The sequence below is a fragment of the Anser anser genome, assembly GCF_964211835.1.
Source record: "Anser anser genome assembly, chromosome: 1".
Lineage (NCBI taxonomy): Eukaryota > Metazoa > Chordata > Aves > Anseriformes > Anatidae > Anser > Anser anser.
The window spans coordinates 31,299,861-31,315,195 of record NC_139720.1 but is presented as its reverse complement, the minus strand read 5'-3'; the positions used below and the strand labels follow the sequence as shown (position 1 = coordinate 31,315,195).

Genomic DNA, 15,335 nt, shown 5'->3' with positions numbered 1-15,335 from the left:
TGAAATAAAACTGTAATTTCAGTAATCATAAAAATATATTAAAAGATGGTATCAAGATAGACCTTTAATATTAAGACTTGCAAAATCATAAAAGGCTTTCCCCCATATTTCCCTTTTGTTTGAAATTACTCTTATTTGTTGAGCTTTCATACTTAAATAAATAGCATCTTCAACAAAAGAACTGCCAATATCCTATATCTAGAATTGTTACAAATGTAAAAATCAATAGTGACAGGATCAAACACTATAATAAGGTTATTTAAATATACAATGTCACCAGTTACTTGGGGTCACAAATTAGATTTTTTTTTTCTGCAGCTTTTTTGAAGATGTATTTTTTTGCCAGCTCTGTGGGAAAAGTTTAGACCTCACAGAAGCTGTTGCATACTTCAAGAGAGAAATAATTTCCTCAGTGAGGCATAAAGCTGCATCATTTCAGTGTTATTCTCTGTGACCAGAGCAGGTGACTGGAACGGAATAGCTTAAGGGAGGAAGACCACTTAAAATGTAAAGTTAGATGAAATTTTGAAGCCAAGAAAAGCCAACGAATTAGGTCTTGTGAGTTTATATCAAAAGGATAGAGTTTACGCTTATTTTGGGGCTTCCACTACAGTAGAAAAACTTTGCACATCTTTTCCTAAAAACTATTTAAAATATTTTAATAGTATATAATACAGTTGAAAAAGCCCTTGAGAATTTTTTACCAGGGACTATTTCCTTAATGGAAGGAAGTAGTAGTAATATTTTTAATAAAACTGGTAGTCTTTTTTTAAACTCAGTGGGTTTTCTTTATACATACCCATCTTACCTTCATCCATAATTGTTACTGCCTCCTCGGTTATCTGACTTCCTGATCCAACTGATGTTTGTGCGTTAAAGTAAAACTTGTATCGTGTGCTGTAATTTAAGTTTTTTAATATCAAGCTGCTCTCGTTGGCAGGTATTCTTATCTCTACCAAGGGACCTAATTCATGTGTGTTGTTAACTGTTATTACAAGAAAAAAAAACAAAACAAAACAAACAAAACCACAGTTACTTAGGAAAATTGCCTATGTTGTCATTATGTTAAAACAGACTTTGTTTTTCTGTATTTGTTTGTCTGCTGTATTGTTCATTTCTAGTCACTTAAATGATAAACTACTGTTTCCAAAGAAAATCACCTTTATATAAAAAGGAGAGGGACAAAAATTCAGAGGGGAGATAAGGAACACCTACAAGTTTCTTAAGCTCAAGTTCCATTCTCATAAGTAAAGCATCTGAATCTAAGACACTAATTCTACATCAAACCAACTGAATGTACACACTTTTGAAACTTTGATCATTCAGCTCTCTGAATCTCTGAACTAACTGCTTCGGAATAAATTCACTATACTTAGGAATAAAAATACTGAAATGACTTCTATCTAACACCAAGGAACAGTGGAATCTTGTAAGTGGAAGAAAACAAACTGCCTTCATCTGTTCCATGCACATGCACCTCCTAATTGCCAGTGCCATTGCTGATCAATTTCTGGGCAGTAGCATGTGGATCCTAAGGAAGTGACTGGTTGAATGGAAATAATGAGCAGTTTAATTCAAAGCTAGTATAACTCTGGCATGAATGAATGGCACAGAGATGATATTTTCATTTTAGAATGAAAACTGAAGAAGCAGACAACAATATAATTGGATGTATTTTGATCTACTGCTAATGATATTTTCTCTGCAGTCAGCATATAGGATTTATAAGTGCCTCTAACTTGGCTGACAATTAGGGTTTGAAGAACCAAAAGTAATGGAAAAATGCTAATCTTGCACTTGAGCAAGTGGAATTTTCTAAATAGGGTCAGATATATTGTCTAAATATGCTAATCTTTTGCAAACTTGACATCTACAATGCAATCATATCTTTTGTACATTACAAATTTAGCATTTTTCTCAATAAATGAGTTACTATTCAGCAAACATATTGTAAAAGGTGTATATATTCATAATTAACTTACTTGGTTGAAACTTCAGTATGTATGATATCAAAACACCATTTGGATGGGTAGGTGAACCCCACTCCAGAGTCAGAGAGTCCAATGTTGGGTTAGTAATCTTCAAAAAGGATGGTGAGCTAGGAACTTTTAAGAAGAATATATGGTAAATACAAAGTAGATGAACTTAAAACACCTCATGAATTACTAAGGATATTACCATATTGAGCCAGATTATTATTTTATGATGTCCAAGATGCAAATTCAGCAATTGCATCCTTAGTATACTCATTTTGAATACAACACATTTAACTTAATTCCTAAGTTTCTCATTTCATACCTCCTTCAGGGGTCTTAAATACTTTGTCTGGGCTTGCTGGTCCTTCTCCTTTACCATTAACAACTCTAACATTCAGCTTGTAAGAACTATAGGGCTCCAGCCCTGGCAACATTCCAAAAGTCTTGTTTCCCCTGAAAGTCAAGATCTTTTTCTCTATATGCCGCTTGCTCCTTCTGGATAGACTCTGTACTTTCCAGTAGTAAACCTAAAGAAAAAAGAAAATCTATAGTGAGCATTGAGGTGGTGAGGCTGATTTTGATAGTGAGGCTGATTTGATAGTGAGGCTGGTTTTGCGAACTCTTAAGCTTTTCCATGAGTATCCATAAATTATTGGTAGGAATAACTGCAATTTTAATTAGCTCAGGTGAGAAGCAGCATAGAGGTTTCCTGCTTGTCTAGAAACAGTCATGTCTACACGACTGGGTGAGGACTACCTACCATCTGCCAGTTCTGCTCATGCTCAAAGCCACTCTGACACAAGTTCTGGTTTGGAACTGCATTTGTGTCTGACGATCCTCATGTTAGCATCTGAGAGGGAAGATCATTTAAACCATCTATATTTGCAGTAATATGTCTACACAGCTTCCAAAGCAAGCTTGGCACCTTATTATAGATGCCTTTCACCTGACTACACAAGATATATTCCCTGTGATGTGGAGGCCAAATAGATTTTTAAATGGGAAAAAAAAAATCTAGGCTGGAAAAACACACAAATCATGAAAGGCCTCTGAGGATACAGTCCTGCACTGTTCTCCACATATGGTCATAAGAGAAGTATTCCTCCGTTTATGTGATAAAAAGATCAGAGCACAAAGCTGATTCTGATGTCCATTTTCCTGATTTTCTTTCTAAGAAATTACAGAGCCTCACAGGTAATTACTGGCATCTCCTTGACTGCACTGTGTCTCTACCACAATTTCTGGAAAGGCGTTAACAGTTGTCCCTACAAAGACTTGTGTTAATCCTCTGACTGTCACATTCAAATGCATCATTGTTCATTTTACACGGCAAAATTTTCATGCATGTATAATCAGACATTAAAACTGATAAAGCAATGTAAATAGCTAAAACTCTGCTTCTGTTTATGCCAACTGTAAAACACCTACTTAAGAAAGCTGGGATTTCATGTGTGAATTCAAAAAAGGGAATTGTTAGGACTTACAAAGCCCAACTAGGTTGCTTATAAAGAAATACACTAACACCAGCTTCCTATTGCTAACTGTGTATCACTTCACTCTAATTGCTAAGTGCTGCTATGTTTTACATTGCTTGAGTTAATGTTTTTTAACACTGTCAGCTGTCATCCTGTAACTCTCATCCTACCAAATAGTGTAGAAAGCCATTTATAAGTTAAGAAAAACTTGAATTGATGGTACTATTTGTATTGAAACTCATCGGGTATAGTTCATTTCAAAAGCACATTATTATAGTTGGGTCATCACTTGTCCATAGCCAGGCTGAAACAGAAGGGGAGCTTTAATAAGCTGGGTTTGATAAGCAGCAATCTCGAAGAGGAATATGACAGTAAAAGAAATTGCATTACATTTTTCACTTATTGAAAAACCACTGACGCTATATGAATAACAAGAAAAAATGTTAGTAACAGCGAAAACAATTTTTTTAAAGTTTCTTCTTAGGTTTGAAATGCTTCATAGTACCAAAGTATATCCAGTAATAGCTAATTAATATAAAAACAAAATATTAGTGATATGGGGTATAAACTGTTACTAGTTAGATGTCTTCCTGCTTTGTTTGTACATTTGTCTCCATAGTACGGATCTGTAGAGAAATAGAATCATAGAATCATAGAATATCCCGAGTTGGAAGGGACCCATAAGGATCATCAAGTCCAACTCCTGGTACCGCACAGGTCTGCCCAAAAGTTTAGACCATGTGACTAAGTGCACAGTCCGATCTCTTCTTAAATTCAGACAGGCTTGGCGCAGTGATTACTTCACTGGGGAGCCTGTTCCAGTGTGCAACCACCCTCTCGGTGAAGAACCTCTACCTGATGTCCAGCCTAAACTTCCCCTGCCTCAGCTTAACATCATTCCCACGGGTCCTGTCACTGGTGATAACAGAGAATAGGTCACCTGCCTCTCTGTTCCCCCTCGCGAGGAAGTTGTAGACTGCGATGAGGTCCCCCCTCAGCCTCCTCTTCTCCAGGCTGAACAGGCCCAGGGACCTCAGCCGCTCCTCATACGTCTTACCCTCTAGGCCCTTCACCATCTTCGTCGCCCTCCTCTGTACACTCTCCAACAGTTTAATGTCCTTTTTGTACTGTGGTGCCCAGAACTGCACACAGTACTCGAGGTGAGGCCGCACCAGCGCAGAGTAGAGCGGGACAATCACTTCCCTCGACCGACTAGCGATGCCGTGCTTGATGCACCCTTTCCTTTACTAAGAAACGCACTCTTAATGCAACACTGCATATTGGGCTACCATCTGAAATAATTTTGTTACTTAGCAAAGCCTGAGTTTGCTAGCAGAGTTTTGCTGATGTGTCTAAAATGGGATAGTCATGTTCTATGTCAGTAAGACACTTAAAGCATATTCTGCACCCATGAAAAGTTTTCAGCTTGACTTCAGAGAAAGCTTTATAACAATAACTATCCACTAGGTCTTAGGATGTGTCATTCCTTGTCTAGTTTTAGCTTGATTTAGCTGTATCTGCAAAAATTATTTAAGAAAGTTCTGCTGCATCTGCAACTTATTCAAGGATATACCGTTTTCTCATTTGTCCTAGCTGCAACAGCAAAAATATTCAGTGGTCAGGTTAGTTGTTAATCCTGCAGTCTTGAGCTTGTTTTATTTACGATTATTGCCTAACTTATTTTAGCTTCAAAATTGCTTAGCTTTGTGTAATTGTGTGGTTCTTCTCCCCACCCAATACCCCTCCCCCCCATTTTTTTAAAAAAGCTTAAAAAAATGTACAATATATAGCGAAGACTATCAGACTAAACAAGTTATCATGGCATGACTAACTCATTAGGTAACTGGAGAGGCAAGAGTGCAACCCATTACCAAATACAGGAGAGAAAATAAACCTGGGATGATGATAACTCTGTAACTATGTCTTGTAGGGTGAGAATACTGGATGCACTGGAAGACATTTTTGTCTACTGTTTTTTTGTATTAATACTGATCTTTTACAGAAATTGGTGATTTGGGTTATGATTGCTAGCATTGTGGTAACAAGATTAATAGCAAACACTAACTTCACTAAATTCTAATTGTCACATCATGGTTTTTGGTTGCCCATTTGCTTGTGAAATACCAGGTTGAAATGAGACTATAATCTACCAGATAGTGATATGAACAATTAGTAAGTCCTGCTCCTCAGCCAGGTTTATTACCTAGGGCAAAGCACCAGACCAACTACAAATATTTATGTTAGCTCATTAATAGAACTAGTTTAAGTCTCTCCAGCCAGTGGTATTTTGTGCCGGATAAGTCACATCCACATACCACGAACTCAACAAGCTGTAACACACAGAAGTTAGGATTTAATGCTCTTGAATGCTAGCCCTCCATTTTACAAGTATTACATGCATTTCTTTTCCTCAAAACATTTTCCTCCTTTCATTTTTTCAAATATTTCTTTTCCTTCTTTCATGTGAAAAGAAGTAGTTCAAGTTAGTCTGTCTTACAAAGTAACCTAGTTCAGGCTGTGCAACTAGTCGGTTCTGTTAGAACATTTTTTTCCTATACTTGCAAAGGAGTAGAGAATAATTACTTGTTACTTTCTTCTATTGTTGCACAGGAGGTCAATGTATCCTCTCACTCCACCCTCCCCTGCCCAACTAGTCTACCGTGCTTCTGCAGTTCCAAGTTTCTTCTGATGTGCTTCTAGTGCAACCTCTGAAGCAACTTTTGTGAAAAGATTTTCCCTGATCTGCCAAGGATACCAGTTGCCCCAGTTTCCTACCTTGAAGTCCTTCTATCTCCCATTCTCTATTAATTGCAGTCTTTTTTTTCCAACACAGCCTTCTCAGTTATCACCAAAGCCAGTGCATTACCTTATATTAAGCTTCCTTCAGTTATATGCGTACTCCGTATCTTCCGCCTTTTCCACTCTCTCTAAACTGAGCTTTTTCCTGGCCTCTAAAAAGACACAACTCCAAGCCAGCAATTGGCTAGTTAGTCAGAATTACGTGACTAATCATATGGTAGAAGATGAGTAATTGAAAAAAAGTTATTCAATAGCATTAGACCTAAAAGAGACTCCTACAGAAACTATTTCTCCTCATCCTCTAGGTATCCTTCTGGGAAAAAAAAATAAAATCTGTAAAACTATTATATATTTTTAAAACCTATGTAATGTGTGTAAACTTAATTGCAAGCAGATCCAATTTTTCTTCAAGGACAATGTCACATGAGACTAATACTAAAAGGCTGGAACCTTGCTGAAATTTAAATGAGTCATTTCAATGCTGTTGCTCTTGTCAGCAAAACTTGTGAGCTCACTGAAAAGCAAGAATCCTCTTACACATCATTTACTTCAATCCAGATACAATCTCATATAGGAAGAGTGATCTGTTTTATTAAATGAGGGATAGAATGCTTTTGACTGTACTTACTTTGTACCCTTGAAGATGTCCTCGGACACTTTTTAGTGGAACTGGGTCCCAGTGCACCTTTGCCAATGTGCTGTTAATAACATGGACCTGCACGTTGCCAGGTGCAACCATTGGCACTGCGTGGAAAAGATGTAACAAGTACCTAGTTAGAATCAGACACCACGTGAACATTTTTGGAACTACTCTTTGCATTCCTTTCAAGAAGTAGGTTAAAAAGCTGATACTGTTAAAAAGCTGACCTCAACACTAATAGTACAGAGTTTTATGAACCCTTATTATCCCCACCTTACTTCATTTTAATTTTAAAAATATCTAGTATACCCCCTTTTTAATACTTTAATATTTTGAATTCCCATTTAGGTTACACATTTAGTCACTTTTAATTAGTACCACTGAGTCAAGCTAGGAAACTTACAGTCTTCCCCTGAATGTCCAATCACCTCTGATGGTTCTGGTGCATATCCCAGGTCATTTAAAGCCTGTACTTTTATTTCATAGGGAACAAAAGTTGGTGTACCAGACACAATATATTTAGACACATTTGCAACTACAACAGATGTCCATTCATCATCAACATCTTTCTGACGCCAGCTGACTTTGTACTGAAGTCCTGGTCCATTAGACTGAAAACCTTTCAAAGACTGAAATAAAAAGAGTAAATCAAACTGTTTTTTCAATATTCTTAAGCATCTCAAAAAATTCTGAAGTCATAAAGTTATCAATTTACAATTTTACTGAAAATTTATCACTGTGTTCTATGACAGAGATGCAGCAATGTTGAAATTTCCAAGCTATGCAATTTATTTCTTACAGCTCAGTCAGCTCAGTTGCTTTTCATTTATTAGTAAAAGTTACATTGAGTCCTGTGAATAAGAGACTGGCTAATTATCATACAACCATTCATTGGGATTTCTATATACATATTTTGTTTTCAACTATTTTTTTAGAAGTGGAAGAAGGAGAAGTAGATTTTCACCAGCTCCCTAATAAACTGTTTTCCCTAGAGAATGTTTCTTGCCTAGGATGGGAAACTGGTTTTACATGGCTCTCCTGAGTTCCTGTCATGATGCTAAGGGCATAATAGAGACATAAAAGTTTTTTAGTGGAAGAGCGCACAATAATTCAGCTTATCACAGAAGCTGAGGGTAGAATTAATCTACATTAGACTTTGTCCTAAAAATAGCAATCTACTTGAGATAAATCAAAATTTACATATTTAAGTTTTTCTACATCGGCAGCGAAACATGCTGTATTACCAAATTAATGGATTATCTTAGAGAAATCAATAAGGAAAACAAGGCACCTTGAAAAAAGATTTTTCTTTGATAGCATGCAGCTTTTCCTTGACAGTGAAGAATAGGAAATGTCTACATTTTTATTCTCTTTCAAGAATATAGTAAACACACAGTACATATATTATTTCACAGGGTATTCTCAGGAAGATCATTGTTATTTCTCTAAAAACAAAAACATTCTACAAAAATGCTACTCACAGAGCTGAAAACAAGCAAGTGAAACCTCCCAAATCCCCAAACTTACCTCCCATGTTATTACCAAATTATCAGGTTCTGAACCTATCCCTTGTACATTAGAAGGATTTTCATCAGGGTCTAAAAACAAAATATTTACACATGAACAAGAATGACTGCTACTTCCATTACAAGCAAATTCGATGCTATTCATAGCATAAATCAATTACTGGTAAGCAGGAATACTTATTTACTTGCAGATTTTGTCAGGTACTGCTCAGATGGTTCACTTGGCTGACTTCTACCAATTTCATTGACAGCTATCACACGGAACGAGTAGTTGACATATGGAGACAACTTCAACTGTACTGTTGTCTGAGATCCAGGAACTTCCGTCTGGTAATGCCATACCCCTGGCTCATGCAGTCCATCTTCATATTCAATCACAAAGCCTGCAAACAGAAATTGAATCCAATTTTACGTCAAAACTTGCAACACCTTCCTAGATCAGTGTAGTCGTTTTTGAACGAGCTAATCAAAACTGAGCAATCCAACTAACGTTTTTAAAAATCATGGAAACTGATGTACATAGGACATATGTATACAAGGCGGTTCTGAAAGGTACTACATAGATAGAAATGTAAGAGAAACACTCTTTCATTATTTCGTATTCTTACTAATGCAGTTGTCAGGCAACACATTATTACAAGAGCTCTCTGTCAGGTGCTGGATTTTAATATAACAGGAACCCTTGAACTATCACAACAAGAAAGTGAGATAAGATTGGAATTTTGATATAAAAGGAGTGTATGGCAGACAAATACGTTGCTCCTAGTTGTATCAAGCTGACAATAAAGCAGTGCCTGTACAATATTAAATGAGAGTATTCCATTTTCCCCAGTGAAACTGTCTTAGTGAAAAACTATTTAAAGTCAAGAACCAATACTTAAAGAAGATTTTTGAGTGCGCTTTTCGGTATCTTCAAATTAAGCCACAGAATTCATGTACAGAAGCTAAATTACTAGAGGGTTCTCTGTGTGAATGTTATTATGATTGCAGTCAAGACCCTGCGGTGTACACAACCTCAGTTATAAACAGATTTGTAGAACTCCAAAAAGAAAATCATATTCATTACCAGAAACAAAAGGACCATTTATCTTCAGCTGTCAAACAGCCAAAAGAGAGATTCTAGTGTGTGAATCATATTACCTGTGTAAAAGGATCTCTTATAATGATGTGTAATCTTTGAGTCTTTTTTTTTTTAAGTGATAGCAGCAGCATTAACAGGCTTACTTACAATGCAAATGTCTTATAATGTCTTATTTTGCAAGCTCTTAGTGGACAACACGTGAATTTAAATTGTATTGTAATTAAACCCAGCATTATTTATTTGGAAGAGTTCAATTTCCAATATCAGACTGTATGTGGTAGAAAAACTGATACAAGCCACCAGCTAGTATCATCTCTTTTGAGACGGTGTGAATGCCTTTCAATGGAAAAGCCAGACTTTTGTCATTTGGTCTGGAAAACAATCAATGCACTGACATAAGAGTATAGGAATAAGCTATAACTTAAATGCAATTCAACTATTTATATTAATCTAAAAAAAAAAAAGCCAAACAAAAAACAAATATACTCCCCCCCCCCTCCAAACAATCAAACAAAAAAAACCACAACCCTCTGGTCTGTATTTTCATGAAGAATACGCTTCTGTCACTGGTAGTCATGGATAATCCCCCTAAAGATACTGGTACTGATGCTATTCAAGTTCATGGGAAGTACTAAAGAGTTAATGAAAATGTTAATAGATTTCTCCTTAAGAAGCACATACAAGTGACTTCCTACTCGTTCTACTAATGAACAAGTCTGCTCTCTACTTATTCATAAGACTGGACATAATCATACAGAGCTCACACCGGTATCATCTTCTGTGTTAACTAGCACAGGTTTTTGGAATAAAAGCCCAGCTCTTTAGGGCATTAAATAAGTCTTTCAGCTTGGCAGTGCAGTAGAGGATAATCAATGAATTTTTATTATGTAAATAAATGGCAATTCACAGAATCATTAAGGTTGGAAAAGACCTTCAAATTGTAGCAAGTGAATATGCCATTCTTCCATGCTGCACACAAAACTTATATCAGAACTTTTTGGGATCTAAGAAGAGTTAAGGGAATTCTGTTACAATAGATACAGACAAACATACTTGTAATAGGACTGTTATTTTCATCTCCTGGTATCCATGAGAGTTCAATACTTCTTTCTAGCTGACCTGTCAATTCCAAGTCAAATGGTGGATTTGGCCGAGCTGTAAATCAAATGAACACAAAGCAAATAATCACAATGGAATATGGAGTTTCATCTTTGAAAAAATCCTTACATTCTAATCAAAAGAATTCCACAAACATAGCAGTGCAGATCTACTCACTTATGTAAGCATGATTTAATGACTATTAGCATGCAGTTGTTACAAAACAGATACAAAATGGAGAAGAACTGATATATCTGGAAACTTCCATATATTAACAAGAACCTATATTTGATTTTATCTCCATCTGATTGTGATATAAAATTTCATACAAAAATGTAATGAAAAGTAAAGAAATATGAAATGCATGTTTAGTTTATCTATGGATTAATATTCTATTGTAACTAGAAATATTTAATAAGATGGAAAATAAAGAACTCACATCAAAGAAGCTTTTCTAGAATCATTACAAATATTTTGCATGTGAATTCAAAACAAGTATAGTGTAAATGGAAACTAATTGTGAGTTTCTAAGCCATTTATTTTTGTTGTACTTTTTAGAAAACCTGAAACATCAAACAATCTGGTAATATACATCCACACAATGCATGAAGATGTAAATATCCATTTCAAATTGCTGAATTTGTTACATGAATTGTTACACAAACATTAAGACTAATGAGTAAGTTCACTTAAGAATGCATAAGCATTTTCTCAAAACTTGATAGGACTTACATAAATGTTCTCATCGATCATATTTAAAAGTGTTTTGGGCATATTATATAGCATTTAAAAACCCAAATTCAGAAAAAAAATGCTATCAAATTAATGGGTGCATGATGTCCAGTTTAAGACTGTACATGACTGACAGATTTTGAGAGTATTTTAACTTTAATTTCACAATCCTTATCAGCAGTTTCATCAATCATTAACAAAACTGGGCAATAAGATTCTACCAGTTTTATGAGTGAGGTAAAATGAAGACAAACTATGAAATAAAGTACTTCACGCCTAGAAAATTGGTATCAAAAGCAAAGGAAAAGCATATCACAATTTAGTTGGTGCAAATTCTTTGATAGTGAATTAGCTTTCAAAGAACTGATGGATTTATCTTTTAAACCTTTCATTTACTATTATAACTGATTTGCATTACAATGTTCATGATAAGAAAAACATTATCAAGCTACAACCTGAATTAAAAATAATTTATATCTTAAAATCGTTTATTCTCTAAAATACAAAGCACCCTGCACTGTGAAATTCCAAAGTCCAGTCTCCCAGTAATGAAGCAGTTGGTAAAATGGGATGAAACCACAAAACAAACACACATACACACACAAAAACACAGAAAAAAAAAGGGGGGGGGGGGGGGGGCGGGAAGAAGATGTTGCACTTTCCAATAGGCAAATGAGAAGTATATCTGGCAGATGATGTAGTAAGGGAACTTTGTATTAGTTTACCGTAAATGATAGCTGGAGTTGGGGGAGCAGCTGAAAAGAACATTAATATAGAGGATTTAATCAGTTAGTAGCCAAAGGCACAGAATATAGTAAGTAGTTATAGACTGTAAAAATTAGAGAGAAAGAAAAGTTAACTTACAGTAAATAGTTGAGTTTAAATAATACATTGATAATTTTTCACTAAAAAGTGATAAAAGTATTCTACAATAATTTATCTTTTTTTTTTTAATATGAATGGATCAAGAAAACAAACATAAAAAAAAAAAAAACTTTAAACAAGTACTAGATGCTTATAAGTACTATATGTCATTCCTGGATAGGCATAAGATCACAACACAATTTTAAAACACAAGCATACTTGACTTTCAGCTTGAACTGGTCCAACTTCACCAGGTAAGAATAATATGGGACATCTACTTAGGACCTTCTTACAAACTGGGAGAAGGAGCACAGTAACATATTTCACAATAATCTGAACTCATAGAAAGTTAACAAGGTGAAGGAATTTAATAAGAAAGTCACTGAGAAGTCAAACAATCAAGCATGCTCAGTCTTTCTGAAGAGTAATTCAGCTGCAAAAGAGTTTCCTGAAATAACATGTTCAAATATTCTGCAATATGCAATTTACTGTGTTAGCTCAGGTGTGATACAAATAGAAACCTATACCGTGAAACTGAATGTGTCCTGAAGCTGTTGGACCCTTTTGTAAGTAGATGATTCAAAGGCAAACTTTCAGATAAGATTATTATATTTTCAAAACTGAAACACATACATAATCTGGTGAAATTCCTTTTTTCCTGTCCTAGCAACCAAAATTATGTTTGTGCTTTTCATTTTAAATCTAATGCTGTTTTTATACTTAACAGAAATTAAACACAGTATTGCTATCATAAAGTTTTAGAGTATTCTTACCAACAACAGTAAGCACAGCACTTGCTGAAACACTGTCCAGAGTAGTATTAACTATGCAAGTATATGTTCCATCATCTTTATCAGTTACATTCATAATGGTCAAGTTGTCTTTACCAACTAGAAACCTGTAAATACAATAGGTTCAGCCACTGAATCAATAACTGGTACTGTTATAAGACACTGTTATATTGTCAAATCCCATATACTTGTATATTTCAGCAAATATCTAGACAACAGTGTAGGCTATGGGACCATGTCAGCCTTTTCTACATTGCTCTTAACCATCTTCCCACAGTAACTGCCTATTCTTCTAATGCATTTTTATTTCCAAATATACTTAAATTACTTTTAATTATCTGTGATCTACAGCAAAATTGCCTTCCCTTTATTATTATCCCTTTAGTTTCTTATGCCAATTATCTTATCCTTACAATTTATATACATGATTAATGTACACATTTAAAATAATTTACATCTCATTTTATTCTGAATTATATCTTAATATTTTCACTACACTAGGCAAGTCTTTTAGTCATCAAATATGGGGTAGTGATGATATTTATCAGTCTTGTTTGGAAATTGTCAATAGGTCATTATGTGACTTTCAAAAGAACAGGAAAAGGAGCACATGGAGGAAATGAGAAAATAAAAAATAAAGACAAAATAGTTTGGCTATACCTCTCATCATCTGGCAGTTCATCATTGTCCTTCAACCATATAACTGTTGGTATTAAGGTAGAATCATGTTTTATTATACACTCAAATGAAACGTGGCCATATCTCTGAATCACTTTGTATTCTGGCTGTTTAATTATCATCGTTGGGTCTGAAATTTAAAATTACTATTAGATGTTTATAAAGTCTTAAATTCTATATTAATCTGTGATTAAAGAGTGATTAATTTCTTACCTTTAACTTCCAATTGTACTTCATTTTGTATCTTTCCTAATTCATTCCTTGCAACGCATGTGTATGTGCCAGTACTATCCTTCTGAGCCACTGGAATTTCCAAGGTTCCATTATCATGGAAAACATATTCATTTCCCCGCAAGATGCTGCCTTTCACTCCCTTAAACCTTTATGCGAAAGGTAGTTATTATTATCCAACACCATACTTAAATTCTATAATATTTTATTATCAGGAAATACAAACTTGGACTGCTACATTAGCAAATACATCACATAATGACAGCATCACATAATTAAATTTAAACTCGATTCCATATGGGTATCTTAAATGTTACTACATCAAGTAGAATTAATATTGTATAAGCATACTGAAATTATCTTAAGTTTAAAGATATACTGTTTTTAAATTGTAAGCAGTCGCAAATGTTTGTTTCCACAGATGCAACTGCTTCTTTTTACGTAATTTAAACACAATAACTGTAACTTACCATTCAATCTCAGGTTTAGGTGAACCAAAATAAGCACAGTCTATTAATGCAGGACTATCTAAGATGACTTGATACAGTTTGTTAGCAGGAGTTAGAATTCTTGGTGGCTCGGCTGAAAAGACAAAGATGTCTGGATATAGATACAAGGATACAAATACAAAATATGAAGGCAACAAGTAGGGCCTAAAGAGTATCCATTAACATCCTTCTCTGAAGTGGTTTCTGGTCTCAGCTTAAGTCCAATTTTGTTTTACTACTATTAGCCTGAGGAAACATTAATGTAGCAGAATTTTCACTTAAAAAATAAATGTTTCTTCCCTACTTACAAGTAACAGGGATTGATACCAAAGCCAGTGATTTAATTTGGAAAATTTAAATCAGAACATACTTCACGATGAGAAACTCATGGGAACAGACTGAACTACATAATTCGTAAAAAACCTTCAGGCAGAAAGAAGGTAAGATCTATTTGGTGAAACACCTCCATTTTTGAACAGAATCATGGACTCATAATGAGGTTCTCTCTTTTAAAAGGCTGCCACTCAATAGAAGGATCTGCCAATTCCTGCAGGAGTGTCCTCAGGGGCCATTCTGCCTTGGATTTTGCTACTAACTTTGTTAAATTCAGTGGGAAGATCGAGAGGTCACAATTATCACACAACTTGAAACGTACCCTTGGAGGCTTTCAAGGCAAATGCATAATCATGTCCCTTCACAATAGCAATTTAAAGATTATCTTTTCTATGATGGGGTTTATCTGAGTCTTTTCCAGGGATTATCTGAATCCAGGATCACTGCAGAAGTAGAATTTGTTCTATACTACAGTTTTCAGATGGAACAAACATGTAACTTATCCAAAACAGCAACAATCAATGAAAGTGTACTGAAACATACTAACTTAAGGAATATTAATTCCTTCCTTATTTGTTATGTTTATGTTTGTTATGATTTACATTAAAAAATAAATAAAAAGA

The 15,335-nt window shown here is 34.9% G+C and overlaps 1 protein-coding gene across 39 annotated transcripts in view; it reads right to left on the bottom strand.

Moving 5' to 3' along the window:
- The window catches only part of NRCAM (neuronal cell adhesion molecule), a 151,487-nt gene that overhangs the window by 28,808 nt on the left and 107,344 nt on the right, over positions 1-15,335 (bottom strand). For 21 of the 39 annotated variants that reach the window (XM_083831835.1, XM_083831838.1, XM_083831823.1 and 18 more), the window contains 13 exons: positions 14,362-14,473; positions 13,874-14,040; positions 13,643-13,790; positions 12,965-13,089; positions 12,053-12,082; positions 10,551-10,652; positions 8,602-8,799; positions 8,418-8,488; positions 7,294-7,519; positions 6,879-6,994; positions 2,299-2,503; positions 1,983-2,105; positions 809-985 (listed from right to left, as the gene is read on the bottom strand). In XM_083831835.1, the coding sequence (XP_083687961.1) occupies positions 809-985; positions 1,983-2,105; positions 2,299-2,503; positions 6,879-6,994; positions 7,294-7,519; positions 8,418-8,488; positions 8,602-8,799; positions 10,551-10,652; positions 12,053-12,082; positions 12,965-13,089; positions 13,643-13,790; positions 13,874-14,040; positions 14,362-14,473 (1,800 nt within the window). Of the gene's footprint in view, positions 1-799; positions 986-1,982; positions 2,106-2,298; positions 2,504-6,878; positions 6,995-7,293; positions 7,520-8,417; positions 8,489-8,601; positions 8,800-10,550; positions 10,653-12,052; positions 12,083-12,964; positions 13,090-13,642; positions 13,791-13,873; positions 14,041-14,361; positions 14,474-15,335 lie in introns of all 39 variants that reach the window. The other 18 variants (XM_083831822.1, XM_083831802.1, XM_083831804.1 and 15 more) reach the window with 3 other exon arrangements.